The sequence below is a fragment of the Dermacentor albipictus genome, chromosome 8 (assembly GCF_038994185.2).
Source record: "Dermacentor albipictus isolate Rhodes 1998 colony chromosome 8, USDA_Dalb.pri_finalv2, whole genome shotgun sequence".
Taxonomy (NCBI): Eukaryota; Metazoa; Arthropoda; class Arachnida; order Ixodida; family Ixodidae; genus Dermacentor; species Dermacentor albipictus.
The window spans coordinates 76,317,804-76,337,500 of NC_091828.1; the positions used below are offsets into that span (position 1 = coordinate 76,317,804).

The 19,697-nt window shown below is 44.1% G+C and overlaps 1 protein-coding gene across 3 annotated transcripts in view; it reads right to left on the minus strand.

The window, feature by feature from the left end:
* Window positions 1-12,132: 12,132 nt before the first annotated feature.
* The window catches only part of LOC135895871 (uncharacterized), a 53,999-nt gene continuing 46,434 nt past the window's right edge, over window positions 12,133-19,697 (minus strand). For 2 of the 3 annotated variants that reach the window (XM_065424096.1, XM_065424082.1), the window contains exons 11-12: window positions 17,018-17,134; window positions 12,133-12,469 (exon numbers count right to left, since the gene is read on the minus strand). In XM_065424096.1, coding sequence (XP_065280168.1) covers window positions 12,275-12,469; window positions 17,018-17,134 — 312 coding nt within the window. In that variant the 3' untranslated portion in view covers window positions 12,133-12,274. The remainder of the gene's footprint in view (window positions 12,470-17,017; window positions 17,135-19,697) is intronic. The other variant, XM_065424089.1, reaches the window with a different exon arrangement.

Here is a 19,697-nt window from a genome sequence, read left to right on the forward strand (position 1 = left end):
GAAACAAGAAATGAAATTGACTTAATACTTTCTGCCGATCCGAGCATAGTGCAGGATGTAGAAGTGATAGCATGGGTAAAATGCAGTGATGATAGGATAGTGAGGGCTAGGATTTACCTCAATTTGGAGAAAGAATAAAATTGGTCAAAAAGGTACAGGTCAACCTAGAGGCAGTAGAGGTAAAAGCAGACAAATTTAGGCTGGTACTTACAAATAAACATACAGCCTTACAACAGAGAGCTGATGATATAAAGCTAATGAATGAAACCGTAACTAGGCTGGCTTCAGAGGCAGCAATTGAAGTGAGAGGCATGCCACCAAGGCAACCAGTAGGCAAGCTCTCACAAGTAACAAGGCCTAATAAAAAAATGACAAAGAATGAAAGTGTCCATCTCAAGAGATAAGATAGAATTTGGCGAACTGTGAAAACTGAACAGCAAAACAAAATTTAATGACATTCGAAATTATAATGTGAGAAAGGCTGAAGAAGCCGTAAAGAATGGACGCAGCCTGAAATCATTGAGAAGGAAATTTGGCATAGGACAAATCAAGATGTATACACTGAAAGATAAGCAGGTTAATATCACCACCATCTCGAAGGTATAATAAAAGCATCGGAAGAATTCTATGCTGCCCTATCCAGTACCCAGAAAACTCTGGAGTACTCCATTCGGTACAATATTGAACTGGATCCAGAAGCTCCTAAAACTAAAGGTGAGGTCAGAAGGGTCTGGTAAGTCATGAAACGGGGAAAAGCGGCAGGAGAAGATGGAAATACAGTCGATTCAATCAAAGATGGAAGAGACATAACGCTAGAAAAATAGAGTGCTCTCTATAGAAAGTGTCAATCGACTGCGAGGGTGCCAGAAAACTGGAAGAATGCAAACATTATACTAATCCACAAATATTGAGACGTTAAAGAACTGAAAAATTACGGGCCCGTTAGCTTACTCCCAGTAATGAACCCTCTCCCAAGCGTTTACAGCTATTGGCCGTGGTTGCTCCGGTACTGACTGCGCTGAATTCCGTACACTTTGACAGAACTCACATGCTCGTACTATGTATTCTAGTTCTGTATCAATATTTGGCTACCGAATCCAACTACGCCCCAGCATTTTGATTTGAGTCAATCCAGGGTGGCTCTCGTCTAATAAAGACAAAACACTCGGCGTAAGGGCTTTCGGGATAACAACCCGAGTGTTCCACTACAAACAACGCTGCTCTATTGAGAACTCGTGTGGACGATTAAAATATGGGCGGTATTGCTCTTCTGTTTCTGCAGGCCAACCGTGCCATGTCATGTGTACTAGCGCTCTCTGAACCTCATCGCTGCTTGTTTCTTCAGCCACTTGGTTGTCTGTACAGGGAACCTCTAGAAGAGGTGAAAAAGAAATCATTTCTTGTTGTTTCCCCATAGTTGTTTCCAACGGAAGCCTCGATAAGCCATCTGCATGGCCCACTTATTGGCCTTTATTGTACTTGATCACATAATGATAACAAGCCATGTAATTTTTCCGTCGCTGTCCTCTTGCTATCGCTACTTGAGTGGTGTCTCTCTTCGGATCAAACAACTGCGTCAGCGGCTGATGATCAGTCTCTATTTCGGACTGCCGACGGAACAAGTGCTTATGAAACATTTTAATGTCAAAAATATTGGCTTGAGCCTCGCGCTCAATTTGTGCGTAGCTGCGTTCGGCCACCGTGAGCGTGCGCAACGCGAATGCGATAGGTCTCTTGCCGCGACCTTCGGAGTGCGTGAACACCGCTCTAAGGCCATATGCCAATGCGTCACATATCAGGCGCCGCGGTTTGTTTCCATTGTAAAAAGCCAGCACTGAATTGTCGCTTAGGAGCAGCTCGCATTTCTGAAAGCTGGTTTCACACTCTTTTGTCCATTCCCACGGACAATACTTTTTGAGGAGCTTGTAGAGCGGTTCTAAGGTGCAGGCTGTTTGGGAAAGGAACGTAGCGAAAAAATTCACCAACCCTAGGAGGGTCTTCAATTCGAAGACACTAGTCGGAGTTGCAGCACTCAATAAGGCTTCTATACCTTATCTTTTGTAGGATATATGTCAATCGCGTCAATTTCGTGACCAAGATAGCGGACGTGGTTTTATAAGAGTTGGCATGAATTCCATGCTTCCGTAGTCTCTAGAGCACCTGTTCGGTGGGTCTCAGGCACTCGTGTTCGGTCTATCCTGCTATGAGAACATCATCGAGATAGCACACTGTGCCCTCCATACCGGCCAATACCCGATCCATAACTGACTAGAAAATGGCAGGTGCGCTCTCGAGACCAAATGGTAAACGCGTGAAACGGAAACGGCCAAGGTGTGTACTTATCGTTAGCAACTCTTGCGAATGGTCATCCATTCTATGTTCCACGTACGCTTTCGATAAATCAAGCACAATGAAACAAGGTCCCCCTGCCAACGACGCGAACACATCTTCTGGCAATGGTAGCGGGTAGTGGGCAACCGTAATACAGGGGTTTAAAGGCACGTGGTAGTCACCACAGAGCCTGACGGCTTCTCCATCACTCTTCAGAACTGCTACGACAGATGTTGCCCATTGGCTTTCATGCACCATGTACAGCACACCGGCCGATTCCAACTCCTTCAACTCTTTTTCGACTTTGTCTTTCAGGGCGTAGGGCACTGGCCTGGCTTTAGAGAAGACAGGTTGCGCTCCCTGCTTCAAAACATTGGAGCCCACAAAACCTTTAATGGTTCCAATTGGGCCCGTGAACACCTCCTTGTGCTTGTCTAGCAACCCCTCCTAATTAGCGATTGTGTTCCCTCACAAAACATGTGACCAGTTTAGGCGATCACACCTAACTAGTCTCGGCCTAGCAATGCCGGCACCGTGCGCTTCCGTTCATTCGCAGCTATCACGTGTGGGAGTCTAAAATAATTGCCTTCATGAGTTGTATTTACAGTTACACTGCCCTTCAAGGGAACGTTTGAGCCACTATATGTCGTTAAGCGATACTGCACAGGCTGATATGGCAGATGTCCAAAACAATTCAAAAATTCACTTTCAGACATAATAGATACCGCCGAGCCCGTGTCTATTTTCATGCTTGGCCCATTTATATACATATCAACTTTTGTACAGTTCAACTCTTTCTCCTAGCGTGTACAATTCTAAGCTAGACACGTCCTCTTCCGTGGTGAAATTGTTCTGCCTTCTCTTACACATAATAGCTAAACGTCCCGTCTGGGCACAACTGTAGCACCTTGCCTTTATGTGCCGGCAGCCCGGCTAGCGGTGACGACGCCCACAACGAAAACACGACCGCATCCTGTCCTTGTCAACGCACCCTTTCCTCGCAGCCGCCGTACCACGTCGCCGACAGTCGCTGGTCGAGCGCGTAGTCGCGGCACTATCACCGCGTTGCCACTTGACGTCGTTGTCTTGTTCTCGGGTCACGTCTCATCCTGGTAGCGTCACCTTCGCGTTGTTTTCCGCGGCTTGCATGGACGTGGCGATAACACACGCCTTGTCCCATGTTAGGCCTTTGTCGTCTTCAGCGGCCAAAAGCTTGCATCGAATAGCCTCGCTGCGCGCACCCATGACGAGCTGGTTCCTGAGCGTCTCAGTTAAAAAGGCTCCAAACGAGAAGTTCGTTGCCAGCCGCTTTAATTCCACGATGAAGTCGTGAACTGCCTCCAGGGGTCCATGTGTGCGTTTATGGAAGTTGTAACGCTCCGTCACTATCGACCGCTTTGGCGCTTAATGGTTCAGAAGCGCATGTATTATCTCTTGATACGTCGTCTTCTCAGGAGCATCTGGAAACATCACGTTCCGCAATGTGTCGTGCGCGCTGTCACCCACGATGGTGATAAGAACATCCGTCATGCTTTGTTCAGGCAGCTTATTCACTCTCGCAAAGCCTCGAACCACTCTAAGTAGATAGCTATGTTACCTGTCGTGGTACGTAATTCCGTCAGGCACCCGACGAATGGTTGGTGGCTTGATGACGCTGGCAGATCGTTGCCCGTGATGTCTACTGCTGCTTTCTGCTTGAATCAGGACCGGCGGTTCATCCCATCCTCGTCGCCATTATTAAAGAGACGACAGTAGCGCACGAGATTTATTGAGGACGACTGGCCGGTACATCTCATAATAACTCAAGACACACCTCACTGCTTGGGTAGGCTATTGATACTGCACTGATGGCGCTAGAGTACCCACAAGCGTGGCCCCCGGCTGGTTACAAGATACAAAAAGAAGAATGCTTTGCACTACATTACGAGACAGAAAGAGAGCGGTTTGCATCAGAGAGCAAGCGGGTATACGTGATATTTTAATTGATATCAAGACAAAGAAGTGGCGCTGGGCAGGCATGTAATGCGCAGATTGATTATAACCGTTGGAACCGTTGATTATAAACGTTGGACCATTAGGGTGACAGAATTGGTACTAAGAAAAGGGAAGCGCAGTAGAGGACGGCAGAAGACTAGGTGTGGAGACGAAATTAGGAAACTTGCGGGTGTTAGTGGGAATCGGTTGGCAAAGAACAGGGGCAATTGGAGAGCGCAGGCAGAGACCTTCGTCCTGCAGTGCACAGAAAATAGGCCGCGGCTGCTGCTGCTGCTATTGATTATGATGAATTTCCCTTGGTGTCTATGTTTGTGGGCTTCTGATGATATGATATATAAAAATCGGGCCCCTCTGTTAATCCCGTTTCTACTACTTCACCTATCCTCAGTGATTTATGCTGCTATGTATGAGACGCCAGAACGGTAACTGCATTGATAGAAAGGCACAATGTAAATAGGAAGTTGAATTACATCCGTGACATCTTCTATTTGATTGTTACACATAATTGCTTAGCCTGGCGGAGCAAAATTTACTTTCTTTTGTTAGTGTCTTATGCCTCTACAGGTGAGGCAGGAACTGCCTATCAAAGGAAAACTATAATGTTCATAAACGTAGTTTTGCACCTTGGTGACCGCCATGTTGGAGTTACCAACGTCGTGATACCAAGACTGTGATGCCCTAACATTCCTCCCATATTGAATCGGTCATGCCATGAATTGTAAGTATTTGTTTTCCAGATGCTACGCGCAAACGTTGGCCCAATTTGATCGAAAATAACATCAGCGAACTGGGCGTCCACTTGTCTGGGTGCGGTACCGAAACAATGCGCTAGATTCCGTAGCGGGTGGCATGTTAAAATTATCGCAATCTCGACACGATTTGCTTGCGGAGCAGTGTAAAACTTATAAAAAAGAAAGGAATTGCCGCAGAACCCATTTTACGATGATTGTCGACGGTAATGCGTTAGCATTGAATAAATAGAGCCACACAAAGTATTGCCAACATCAAAACGAGGTATGTAGGAGGCGTGCGCTGCAGCGGGACGCCTCTTGCACGCTTCCCTAAGAACACTGGACGCCATCTAGCGTCGCCGCAGAGAAGCCTGCACATGGCCTGCGAAATGCATGGCGCCTGAGAAGCGCGTTACGTAGCGCCGGGCTCCTCTATACGCTTCTTTGTGGACACGCTGCGCCATCTGATGGCACTGCCGCGATGTCCAGGCATGGCTTCCGAGACGAGAAGCATGGCGTGCCGGTCGCTGCAAACGCTGTGATTGTTACGATCTTTATGCACGCTAAATGGCTCATACTAAGTAATGCAGGCTACCGAGAGGTTTATTGAAGGGCGGCCCATATCTAGTGCATACATGGCGCAGCTCGCTAAAGCTACAATATTTATGAGATGGCTGTGTTTTGGCTATGAGAACGAAGTTCATGTGCCTACAAGAGTGGCAGAATATCCTGAAACTTTTTTCGACTTCTGTTTCACCAACTGGAAAAATGATACGTGCGCTGGCATTTTTGTACCTGGAGTCAGTCACAACGTGCCAATTTTCGCATTCATCATATCACGCACAAGTCAACAAAAATATTTGCTTCAACCTATTACGGAAAGATTACCACCGAGAAAATCAAGCCTTCTAAAGAATTAGTTGCTGAAGCTCACTAGAGCCGAATTATCGAAATCACTGACGCTGTACTTGCCGTAGTAAATATTTGTAATGAATGTTACAGATTTCACAACTTTGATTGCCACCTGTATTGAAAAATAAGGACAAATAAATGAGCGAGAAATCCATGGATCACTTTTAGTCTCACTTTTGAAAAAGAATGAAAGAGACAGATAAGCTACTCAACACCTTTATCAAAACAAAATCGATGGCGTATTGCTTCAATTTGAGCAGATAAGGAATAAGTTAGCATCTAATATAAAGCGCGCACGCATTAACTACTACTATAAAATAAGTTTACAAGCATTATGAATGATCAGAAAGCAGTTCGGAGTACTTTGCACGATCTTTTGGCAAGAGCGAACACAAATACTTTTTATGAACTTTTAACGGCGGGTGAATTTTGGTCCAGGCACATCGCTTGCTGATATGTTCAGCGAGCGTATTTTAAGCTCACAAGCATTTTCTGAGATCAGTGCCCATAACCGCTACAAATTCTACATCAGAAATTAAGAACTCAATTTCTGTTGCTTCCGCAGATGAATTGGAGACGAATTTAGTCATTATGTGACCACGGTATAGTTGGGCTGCCTGTGATGATGGTATAAAAGCAGGCCATTATAAGCAGTTCCACTGTAAATTGCCATACCATTTTCACATACATGCGACTTGATTTTCTGCACTGGAATATTTACCGACAAGCTCAATACTGAAAGAGTTTCAGTGATCTAAAAATATGGTGACTAAAAGGACATGAAAACCTATATGCAAATTTCCGTGTTGTCCATATACTCAAAGATTATCGACCTTGCCCTGCAAAAAGTAATTTCAAACTGCTTGCAATAAGAGCTGCCAAACAAAGCTTTCATTCGGCGCTCCTCTTTCTAGAAAATCGATCAAAAACAATTGATTGGTTTACTGAGGGATTGATGTCTTGTAACAGAGCATCAGTTTGGTTTGCATAAAAATAAATGTACCGAGAAGAGAGTGCTAAAAATAAAGCCAAATTATTGATAACTCATTGCTGCTCCCCTGCCCACTTGTTTTCTTCGATAGTGTGTGGGACTGCATTATTATGCGTCTGCTGCTGTCACAACGTGGCGATGTAGACTTAGATGTAGTGCGCGTTGACCTAGGCCATCGAAAATATATTTTCGCTGTTTGTTACCACCCTCCCTCTTACCCATCTTCTTTCACTGCCGACCTTCATGACGCACTAAACACTTTTTCTTGTGCTGCATCCAAAAGTGCCCGTTATAAGAATGGGGGAATTTAGGTTCCTGAATATAATTTGGAACCCTGGTCCACCTGCTTGTTATCCATATTCATCAAAGGATAATGAATGTTTTGACCGTTTTTCCTTATTTTCTTTAACTCAACTGTAATCTGAACCAACAAGAATTTCAAAGAATACTGCCAATCTATTGATATTATGCTCTCATCCTGAACATATTACGGATGTTTAATGTATGCCTGGTGTAAGCGACCATCTCTTTCATTTAACGTTACGTCTCCTCTGTCAAAGCCAGCTGGGGAAAAATGTTAATACATGACTACGACAAGGCAAACTTTAGTGAAATATACTTGGAACTATCTAACTTCCTTGGCCTATTTTTAAGTAACTTCAATGATCGCATCGTATACAATAACTGGATCATGTTCAGAAACAGAGTACATGAACTAACTGATATGTTTATTCCGTCGCGTATAATATCATTGAATTCTAAGGCGCCTTGGTTTAATTCCCACCTAAGGAGGCTTTGGAATCGGAAAAAGCGCCTGTACCACATTGAAAAAAAAAAGTCATTTGGCATCTAAGTGGGACGTTTACAAGGACGCCAACAAAGCTTACATATAAGCTAAAAAATTTGCTAAATGCATATTTCAAGAACGCACTTTTCCTACAATACTTACAGAATAGCCGAAAATGTTTCGGTTCATCATAAACCCTTCCAAGATGATACAATAACCTTAGATGTTTCTTGTTGATCCAAAATACCCAACGCTGAATGTCCCCGAATCATGAACTCCATATTCTGCAGTAATTTCGTTCGATGTCCTCATCCTGTATTACCCTAGATAGCTGCAATTACCCGGCTGTTGATTTGATTATAATCGAGGCACTTGGGGCAGAAGATGTAATTAGAAATCTAAAGGTGTCGTCAAGCCCTGGACCAGACCTGTTTTTTTAAAGACACTTCCATTTACTCATCTTTAATGCTTTCAAAAATAATACAGCAATCTTTGGACACCCATCAGCTCCCAGCAGACTGGAAAATTGGGAACGTGGTCCCACTTCACAAGTCCGGCAACAAATGCTCACCTCATCACTACCATTTCCCTCACTAGCATTCCTTTTAAAGTACTCGAACATATCTTGTTCTCACATTTATTTAAGCACTTAGACAATAACTCATTCTTCACACGCGCACAGCGCGGTTTCCGCAGAAGTTTAGCCTGTGAAACATGACTGCTTTCGTTCACTCACAATTTTCATCATCTTCTTGACAAAGGTTCATGCGCAGACTGTGTTTTCTTCGACTTTGAAAAGGCTTTCGACAAGGTATGTCATAAAGTACTTATTTTTAAGCTTAGTAAACTAAATCTTGACCCTAATCTGTTTGCATGGCTAGAGCACTTTTTTCTTAATGATCCCAGTTCGTTAAATTTATTACCCACTTCTCTACATTTAGGCCTGTTGAATCTGGCGTTCCTCAAACATCAGTGTTAGGCCCTCTCCTTTTTCATATTTATATTAACGAGTTACCCAATGAAATTTCTTCTAGCATTTATCTTCTTGCTGACGATTGCATTATTCGTCGTGTAATTTTGGACACCGCTGATACTAACACTCTGCAAAATTACATTAACGCTGCCTGTAGCTGGTGCAACTTGTGGTTAATGAAACTAAACCCATCTAAGTGCAAAACCATGCGTGTAACCCACCGTGAGCTTCCTCTTGCAACCTATTACATTAATAATACTGTCATGGAAGGAGTTACATCTTACAAATACCTAGGTGTCTATTTAACGTCTACTCTTTCCTGGTCTTTATACATCGACAGCGTTATCAATAAAAGTAATCGCATGTTAGGTTATATGCATCGAAACTTCTCTTCCACTCTGCCATCATTAAAGCTAATTTTGTACAAGGCGAAAATTAGAAGTAAAATTGAAGACCCATATGCTGAGACACTAACCCAGTTTCTCGAACGTGTTCAAAATAATGCCTCGCGTTTCATCTTAAGCAACTATAACCGTACGGCAAGCGTAACTTCTATAACAAACTTCCTGCAACTTCCACCGCTTTCTGGTCTTCGCAAATGCTCTCGCCTAGCTCTGTTTCATAAATATACTTCCACAATTCAAATCTGCGCGACAATTTTATTTCATCCCCAACCTACATGTCTACTCGCATTGATCATCTTCACAAAGTTGGAGTTTTGCAGTGTAGCACTAGAGCTTGTCATGAGTCTTTTCTTCCTAGGACGTGTCAAGGATGTCACCACCTTCCCGGCGCGTTGATTGCTATTGAAGAGCACGCACAATTTCGGACAGCCATACCCGACATCATCGCTTCGGGTTTCATTTGTATATGGCTACGTCACTTGCTGCCTTCTTAGGACTCTTTAATTTGTAACTATTTTTTTACACCACTCCCCAAGTGGTCCACGTGGTGCGCCTTAAACCATTTTACGGACGCTGACGAACTTTCTTATTTTGTTGTTTTCTTTGCTACGAGTGCTTTTCTTTGTCACTTTCGTTTGTTTGCAGCATCGGGTCGATGCTTTTTTTAAGAGGGGGGTAATGACACGTGTACTTATCTTTATCGGGCGACCAAGTTACGCCGCCTAACAAATGCTGTCGCACAGCGCGGGACGCGCCTGCGTGTATCCGAAGTTTCTGGAAAGTTATCGATGCTTCTATCTGCTGTCTCTTGTCGCCGAACCTTATGTTATCTGATGTCATCGTGTGACGCGAATGGTGTAGAACTTTGTGGAAGGCACGCGGGTCCCAACGATTAGTCTGGAACATTCGATGACTGCTGTATAAAAGCCGACGCGCTGGACCCGCTGATCAGATTTTCGACGATCGCTGACTGTGTTCGCCGCTATCGTTGTGCTATAAGTGTAGCCGGTTTTGTGGGCACAGGTTCGCCCAATAAAAGTTAGTTTTGTTGTTTACAGTATTGCTACTGTGTTATTCAACGTCACCACCACGTGACAATACCTTGTGGTCTTGAGCGTGCAATAAATGAGATGAAATGAAACTTTGAGCAGAAACTTCACACAACTGGATTATTTATCGACTTTAAGAAGGTCATTGATTCCATCAAGCTCAAAATTCTCTTGAAAAAGCTAAACAAATGCTGAATAAGATGTCTTTGCCTAATTATATTCAGTAGTTATGTCACAAATTGAGTTGAGTGCACTAGCATGCATCACGCAATATCTTAAACGGGTAAAATAAGATACGGTGTCCCACAGGGGTGTATAAATGGCCCGTTCTTTTCCTGTTGTACATAAATTATACCGTATGTACACCACTAACACCAAGCATCATTACATATGCAGAAGGCGCCAACTTTTTTTCGGTGGCAATAATAATTCAAATAATAATTCAAGTAATCTAGAAAAGCAAGATAATAAATTGTTGGACCATTTTCTAGTATGACTAAAACAAGTGTGAGCGTAGCCCTCAAAACACATGGTTTTTAACTAAGAAAAAAACGTACAGTCCGTGAAATTCAAATTATATTTCGAGGTGCTTTCACTGAACGCGCTGTATGTCAAAGTTGTGCGGCCTTAATTTCCATGAAACCCTAAACTGGCCATTCCATGTCAACAAACTTCCTACAAATAGGTCACGGTCAATAACTACAATGAATAAAACCTGGAGTTTATTGCCGCATTAGGTAGCAAAGCAGCTCTATTATGTGCTTGTTCAGGAATCTATTAGTTTGTTATTTTTGGCGCAGCAGCTGAAATAATGTACTCATACATTAAAAAAAAACAATCGCAGGCATAAATGAAGGCGTTCCACCCCGAACGCATTCCACCCAACTCTTTCGCAAGCACAACAATGTAACGTTTCAAAATATTTTTACAATAAAATGGGGACACATACTTACGACAGAATAACCTCAAACAAGGATGCATTCCGTGAAGCTTGCTTTTGGAAATAACATACCAATAGTTTCAGATACACAGCCTGTAGACTGAGGGAACCTGGTCAAATCACTGCAGGCAAAAACTTTCGCACCTCGTTACTCAGCTAATGGATACAGATCATGTTATTACCAGCATGATAGAAGAATGGCGCTCAGTAGCCCTTTTTGGAAGGTGATCCACGCTTATCTACTTGTGCTTCAGATGCGAAGTTTGGTTATTGTGTGAAGGTGAAGGTGAAGCTTGGTTATTTTGGGTTTTGTCTTTCGAGACGGATGTTACTTTCATAGGTGCGATGCACGAAGGCACGCTCATGTGTTGCAATGTTATAAATTTATTTAACTTTACAGTCTGCTTTCTGGCTTGTTGTACATTGAAATGTTTGTGACCTTATTACTCGGATCAAGCGTTGTTAACTTTATTTTTGCGAGCTGTTTGTTAAATGCTCTCTAATTGTGGGCTTATTTTTTATTGTCGTTTTTCGTTTTTTATTAATAAGTGTAAAAGCACGTGCTTGTTTTATTACCGTTTGTTGAAAATGTGAAAATCCAATATTAATAAATAAAATTTTACGATAATTTAACAATACACCTTGCTAAGCAAAGTGCCCATTGAAACATGCCTCGTATTGCTTGTTCCTTTTTTTATGCTTCCTGGATTGCGCTTACTCTTATGTCTATTGGGCTTCCTCTTGCTTACAATTTTATGAGGTTCGTAGTGTCTTTTTCACCAATTTCATGACAATATGTTTCAGCGTATTCTCGTATTTCTTCTTTTCTTATTGAACAACGGAAATTCAATTCATTTCGCATTTCCACAAAGAAAAATACACAAGGCAGTGATTCGCAACGAAATGACCGACGTATTCTATCACACAATGAAGTTTTTACGCAAGGACTCTCTTATGAAACTGAGGTAACATTATGAAAGGAACGTATTGCAAAAAATACCATACAGCATACCAGTGGCTGAAATAATATAGGGTAGTCACATTATAAACGGGAGAGGTATATAAACACAAAAAAGTGCAGTCTTGAGCACTAATCGTAGTCGACGATCAGGCATCAGGTCGTTTCCCTTCGCCACACACCACAGCCACTGGAAACACTTGCTAGGATACACTTTCGCAGTCCTTCTTGTTGGTGTACTTCTCCATGAAGTTGATCAGCTTGCGGAGCAGATTCAGCCTCTTGTATTGACCCGTGTATTTGACCTTATCGCACGCGGTGTCTTTCTGGTCGGCATCAATGTCGTACACGGCGAAGCTGAACTTTAAATTTTTTACTCTTTCCTTGTAGGCACACATCTGCGATAGGATGTAAAGTGCACAGACATTGAAACACATCACTGAGAAAGTGGAATCACTTCCGCGTTAGGCAAGCACACTGGGCCTTTCTGGAAAAGTAATTGTTTTTCTGCCTAAGTAGCCATGTTGTTTATAGGAGATCGCGTAATTTGTCCCCCTGTTATTTCAATTTAGGGATTTAGAAGCAAGCTGGCGCGAATACCTCTTTACGGCAGGCGTGTTTGCTTGATGCGCATGCGCGTATCGTTGCTCTGATAATCAATGCTAATTAATGAGTTTTGTTATTCACACTGTTTTCTACATCCATCTACCTAAATTATCTGAAGAAATGGCTACGTTCTCGCCCTCATGTGGTAAGCGTCGTTATTAAGAATATATTAATTTTAGGGCATCCGGTATTCCGGCACGCGCTGGCGGATTCCCCGTTGAGCGCGGGCGCAAACGCGAGCTGCCAGACTGGTCGCGCCAGCTGGTTGTGCAAAGCGCAACCACACAAACAGAGAGGTAATTACTGTATTCTGCTTAGCTGCTGGTGTAAATTTTCGAGGTGGGCGTAATCGTGCTTACAATTACGTCGCTGCCGAAAATTTGCACCAGCTGAGAAGCGGGATATAGTGGGTTGCTGCAATTTTAGCTCTGTGTTTGTCTAGTTGAACTCTATGCCACCAGGTGGCTCCACCGCTCCAGCCGCTCACGTGTGCGCCCTCGCATATCCGGCAATCCACTCAAACCGCCCCCGTTTGCCGGAATGGCTGACAGGCTAAAAGTCTACAATTGGTGTCCTTATCCAAGTTCAATATGAAACATTTGTTGGAAAGAAAATCTATATTTTTATTCTTCAAACAAGTGTTTTCTTAGCATTAAGAGATTCATCTGCGATATCTGTAGTAAATAGTTTTGTTGCTCTTTTTTTACCGCGCTCACGGGATAGCGTTCTTGGTCGCAATGGTACTCGTGTCAAGATGTCAGATTTGGCACATTTGATATTCTTGTTTCAATATATAAAAGAAATTATCTCACAGATGGCGGTTTCTGTTGCATGTCAGTACAAGGAATTTTCCCATAATGACATGGTACAATAATGACTTCCAAACTTGACTGACTAAAAACTGTGGGAAGAATCTATCGTAGATGGTTGTCGAAGTCAGCTACAGCATTTCTCGCGTGAGCCCACCGTCTCTTTCCGCTCCGTTCCGGTCATTCACGGCAAACATTATACTGGTGATTTGATTAGGCAAGGTACGCATAAATAATCGAATTCCGGGGTTCTGTTTGACCAAACAGCGATTTCGTCATGAAGAATGCCATTGCCGGGGATTAGGCAATGATTTTGAACAGCTTGAGTTCTTTAAACAGGAGGAGCAGATTTTAATGAAGAGAAAGGAGCAGACGCCAGGTGGGACAGCCTGCTTCTAGCCGCCTACTCCTGACCGGGGTTAGGGGAAGTGGGAGAGATCGATAAGACAGAGAGGGGTAGACGGCAGGTGACTATGGTGAAATTGAATGAGCTACAATATAGACTTTGTCCAATACGCGGATGCGCTATATGCAGACGCACTACACGCAGGAGTAATCGTGTCCCCGTAACAACATTCCTGGGCAAGCACACTTCGCACGCTCCTCACATCCCATGACTTAAACACGATTCTCTAAGCCTCTCTAGCATAGAAAGTTAATGGGTGATGTTATGGAGCACTGGATATGGGTTCCTCAAGGCGCACCCAACACACGGCACACGACAGCTTTTGCATTTCGCCTCCACAGTAACGTGGTGGCGGCGTCCGAGAAGGAAGCTCGCGAACTCGTTTTTGGCAACGCAACGCCATAGCCACTAAGACAGCACGGCGGGTGCTTAGATAAGCCTCTCTCGATACACGTGCACAATCGGCGACTACCTTCAAGAAATTTCGATTCAGTAGGCGTGACTTTCACCGAGTTAGAGAACTCAATAGCAGCGTTAACACGGTGAAGTCAGATATGCCTCTACCAAGTGCGTCACATCCGTTGATTCACACAGTGTGCTTGGCGATGGACGTTCTTTCTCGGATATGACCGGGGGACGCGCGCATGCGTGAGTTGACAGACAGATATCTAGGGAATCTCGCTTTTCGGAATCTGCCTTTTCCCGAGACAGTACACTGTTTCGGAGGAGGACGCGCGTTGCTCCGCATGTCTCTAGCTGGCCTGCACTATGCTGCCGCAGATAAATACTCCTGAATAAGATACTATTTCGCAGTGCTTCGTGTCGTAACGGTCACAGCTCAGCGCGCCCTAATTTAAAGTACGTGGCCGAAATCGCATGGTAGACAGTTTTCTTTCGTTCCCGTTTTCTTTTCAAATCTGCACTATTATATTACTTTCCCGTTAGACTTCGCCAGGAGTTGTTTTCTATGTATACTTCCCCAAGAGGCTGGAAAAGGTGATTTCCTGCCAAGGGGAGCAAAGCACGGAAAGTAGTAGGTGTGGAGGTGAGGTTAGGTAAATACTGCTTTAGCGGCTGCAAACCAATCAATAATGACAACTTTTTGCTGCGATTTGTGGTCATTTAAATTGCGCTTGTTCGGTTCTTGTTCATGACTGGATGGCGCCTGCCCAGGACGTCTAAATGTGGCTCGACAACGTGGCACTGCAAGGCAGGGCGCCTAACACGGACTGCGAAGCGGCAGACTGGACGCCACGTATGCCACAAAGGCGCGGGCCAACCACTGACGATAAAAAACGGCCGCTCGATCGCCATTGCAGACAATGTAACTATCGCTGTGATCCAGTTTGGAAGTGTAAGCAGCACACGAAAGCAATGCGCACTGTCCTCCGTAGTACCTAGGCTAGCACACATTAGAAGCATGAGTCCCCTACGAAAAGTCCCCGGATTTCTCACTCGCAGGTCGCAATGAGAACGACGCGTGGCCTTATACGAAAAAGTTCTCGTGGCCGATCAGACACGAAACTGACGCGTTTCGCTGTCTATAAGATGAGCGCGGTATACGATCTGCAACGCAATGCACTCTGCTTTGGCAAGGATAGAAAAAAAATAAGACAAAAGAAAATCTGTAAGCTCATTTTATCTGTTGGGGAATATACCAATACAACACGCCACTTTACACTGGACAGCCAAAATTTACGGATGATTACCGCACTCCCTCATGCGAAATTTGAGGGCAGCTCTATACGTGTTTTCATTCCGCAACATAATGGCTGGCGCGAACAATCGGTCTCCTGCGGTACGTTGCAAACGGAGCGACTTATCTAATCTGGAGATCACGAGAGCCTGCGCTTGGGTCACACGTGGGCGCGATTCGCAGCAGCAGCCGCCGACGGACTTCCTAACCGATGCGCGTTACTCTGGCACCATCTCGTAGCCATCGCCGCCGCTTTTCTTCTAAAGGCTCAACCAGACGTACGCGTTCCAGTGCGTCCGCACACGCCGCGCTGACTCGACCTCGCGCCGCGCCTGACGGAGGAAGAGGGCGCGCACCAAAACGATGCTCGAGTTGCCGCGCGTAGCCGTGCGTCTCGTCGCGGCGGTGCAGCGTTGCTAGCTTGCCGTGTTCAAGGCAGTCTAGCCTTCGCTTAACGGCCACGTTAAGCAATGTGTTACATATTGCAAGAAAACAGAATAATTTTAGCTTAAAATTTGTTTTTATATTTCAGAAACATATATTACGACTCCTTACGGGTCATTCAGGTCAACTGCGACCTATATAATATGAGTATTTCGAGCCCGGCGAAACCTGCAGCAGCATCGGCATAGCATCACTCGTGTGCTACGCGCCCCGCGTGTTGTACGGTGTGTCCGACCTCGAACTGCGCTGCAAGCTTTCTACCTTTGTGCTAACTGTTGAATCATGAGACCATTGTCCAGAAAAAAGAAAGTGTTGCTTGTCATGAAAATGATGACGTTGCTGCTAATACTGCAGAGAAGGCGACGTCGGTACCAGCAGTACCAATGGTTGGCGACGTTGCACTTCGGCAATCAAAGTTTTATTGTTAATGCAGCTGTCACGGCTGAAGATTTCCGCACCTGCCATGAAGAACGTTGATCTCAACGCGCACAGCCAACAAGGAGGTGCTGAAGCAGCTTGCCCGGGCTTGCCTGAACGTCGCCCGAAAAGTCGTTCAGGAAATGACTTTGGCTCGCTGCGGTCATGTGAGGTGCGTCATGCTACTGACGCGAGCGGCAGCTTCCGGCGCGGGCGCAAAAATCCTGGCGGTTGTAGGTCTCCGCGCCGCCGCGCGCCGACACGCGAAACAGCCTCCGCGCCTGACGCCGTACGCAGGCGTGGTGCGGCGCGTGCGGGCGCATAAGAACGCGTACGTCTGGTTGAGCCTTAACGCTTTCGCCCTAGCCTCCTCCGCTCTGCGCCTCATCGTTCCACTGCGTCCTCCTCTTCACTTCTCTCGTCGCGTCTTTCATCTTCCGCAGCGCTCTTCATTCGCTCGCTCATCCTTCGCTACGCTCGTGCGATCGCTTACGCTGACGCTTGCCGCGGGAACGGGCGCCCAAGAGCGGCGCTCCTGAAACAAAGGCTCTTATGAAGTGTACCTCACCTTAGCCCTCAGTGCCTCTTCCGTGTCAAATGTAAAGACTCGAGTACTGTCGTTGAAAAATGCCGACTCATAGTTTTTGTTATAGAAGTAGTTGCCTTGAATGTTGGAATCGCAGACCTTTGGTGCAGAGAAGAAAAGACGCGATATTCAAGCATGAGAATTAAGTTCACGAATATCTTTGGTGGACGAACGAAAGTGGATTAGTCACGCCTATAGGCGATCGTTTACGCGGTTCAAAATAACTGTAGGAGGACAACATGCATTTATGTGCTAATGAGTTCCTCAGTGGGATAAGGAGTGCGTGTTTACTTAGAATAAAGAACGTATAGGGACGAAGACAGGCGCGCAGCTGACAATTTCTTATTAAACTCACACAATATTTACACAAATTTTATTATCGGGCGCAACACAGGAAAAAAAAATAAACAGAAATTAAATGGCCGAGTGCCAAGAACGAGCACACGAAACACACACAAGCACAAAATCGACCAAGGTAACGAAAATCCAAAGGAAAAGCTGCGCCTCTGTTTTAAAGGGTACACTTCGCCCTGCCTCAAACCTGAACGTAGCTGGCTAATACTCCAAGGACCGCATCTCGTACACGTGCAGAAATATCCTATAGTTTAGATGCCTCAGCAGTCGTTGCCTTGGCTCAATTGGTACAACATCAAAGGCTTAACGACGAAGATACGGGTTCGGCTAACACAGGGGGAAGAGATTGCATGTGATTTACACGGTTGCATTGGCTACGTTGCATGGCTTCGGGTGGCTGTCTCTGTCAACAAATTTAACACCTTGGGTTTATTTGTTCTCGTTCAATATTAACATATGCAGACTAATGCTTAAGCGAAAACAATACAACGAAAAAGAAATACAAAAAAATAACGCTGCTATATTAGCATCAATCTGTGGTTCGCTGAAGATAACTGGCAAAGCTAGAACCAACTGCAGAACGTAATACATTTTTTTAAATTTCTTTGCCAACTTTTTCATTTATTTTTCTTAACGTGCCCAAGAACACCTTTACGCCTTGATATCGGTGCACTCGTGTAACACAAAGAACATAAAATCAAAAAACCAAACAGAATAGCTCAAACAACAGTGGTACAAATTGCAAAAAATAAATCAAGTAATTCAGGGAGAGAAGGCAGATAATGAAGAAATAGTAGAACTGAATATACCAAGATCATCCCGCAAGTTATTTTTATTTGTTGCAAGACGCGTTATAGCGTTAGAGGTACAATAAGAATTCACGTAGAAAGTGCTAGGATTACGCAGGTTAGGGAGCGGCACCCAGAACGTTACAGCTGACAGTAATCGCGGGCATCAAAAGTGGTTGTGAATTAGTTTATACAAAAATAAGTAATGACGGTATTTCCGCCTTATTTCTAGGGGTTTAATATTACACATGCGCAATACACGCTCATAGGCAGAAAGTACACGGCATCCGAGAAACATATTTTACAGGATACGAATGAAACGTCGATGAACACGATCACTTTTCGCAACATTGGTTGAAATAATTGTTGCATACAAGAGAACTAAACTTTAAATTCGAGCGGAAAAAAAGAATATAAGAGAGTGACGCAGTTCACATTCGTAAAGTTTTTAATCATCCTTGAAATGAAGCTTAACTTCCTGTAGTATATATTAACGATGCTTTAAACATGTTCTTCGAAGGTTAGCCAGGAGTCAACCAATATTCCTAAGTCGCGCATACAACTCGCTATTTCCAAAGGAATGTTGTCAGGGGAGTATTCATATAGTAAAGGACAGATATTACAATTAAAAAAAACAGCAACCGTTTTAGTTGGATTAATGCGCAAATAGTTGGAAGCACACCATTGAACAACAGAATTAACGTCTTCCTGTAATAAATCCAGCTCTTATTCTTTTTCACGGTAAAGTTTAATACCGCCAGCATTTAAAAGGGGACTCGAATAATCAAACATTCTTGAAGGTTAATAAAGAAGGTATTGAAAAGTAATTTGTCTATTATCGGCCCTCGCGGAACACCGGAAGTGTACTCATAAAGTAAAGAGTACTTAGCAACAACATGAACAATATTTAACCGAGTTGACAGATAGCCTTTAATGATAAACGTGCATAGGCTAGTGCTAACGCCGTCACTCAGGAGTTTATGGATAAATCACGAGAATCAATGTCAAATGCTTTCGACAAGTCGAAGCATGTGGTGTCTAACTGTCTTCGGTTAGCAATAGCGGGTCCTGCAGCATCACGAAAAGAAACAAGGTTTGTTTCCACAGACCTAGCATGAACCAAGTCATGTTGGCATACACTAATTTTACGCTCAAATAAAACCGACAGATGAGTAAACAGCTATTTCAAACACTTTTGCAAACGGAGATTAGAATGACATGGGGCGATAATTTCTGATGTCGCTCATGCAGCTACTTTGATGAACTGGCACGCCTATTGCATTCTTCCAACAAGAAGGAAAGACTCTTGTACGCAAAACAAGATTAAAGATGTGCGTTATTAAAGATGCCGACGTTAGGAGCCCAGCGAATGTCATGTACTTGAAAAATAATCAGGCTCCTTCGGACAGAAATACCGAACGCTCGAAAAAGATGGCCTTCCTGATTTAAAAAAAATAACTTTTTCCACCAAGTGAGGCATCGTTAGTAAGATCTTGATGAGGGCTAGTTGGTTCATACTT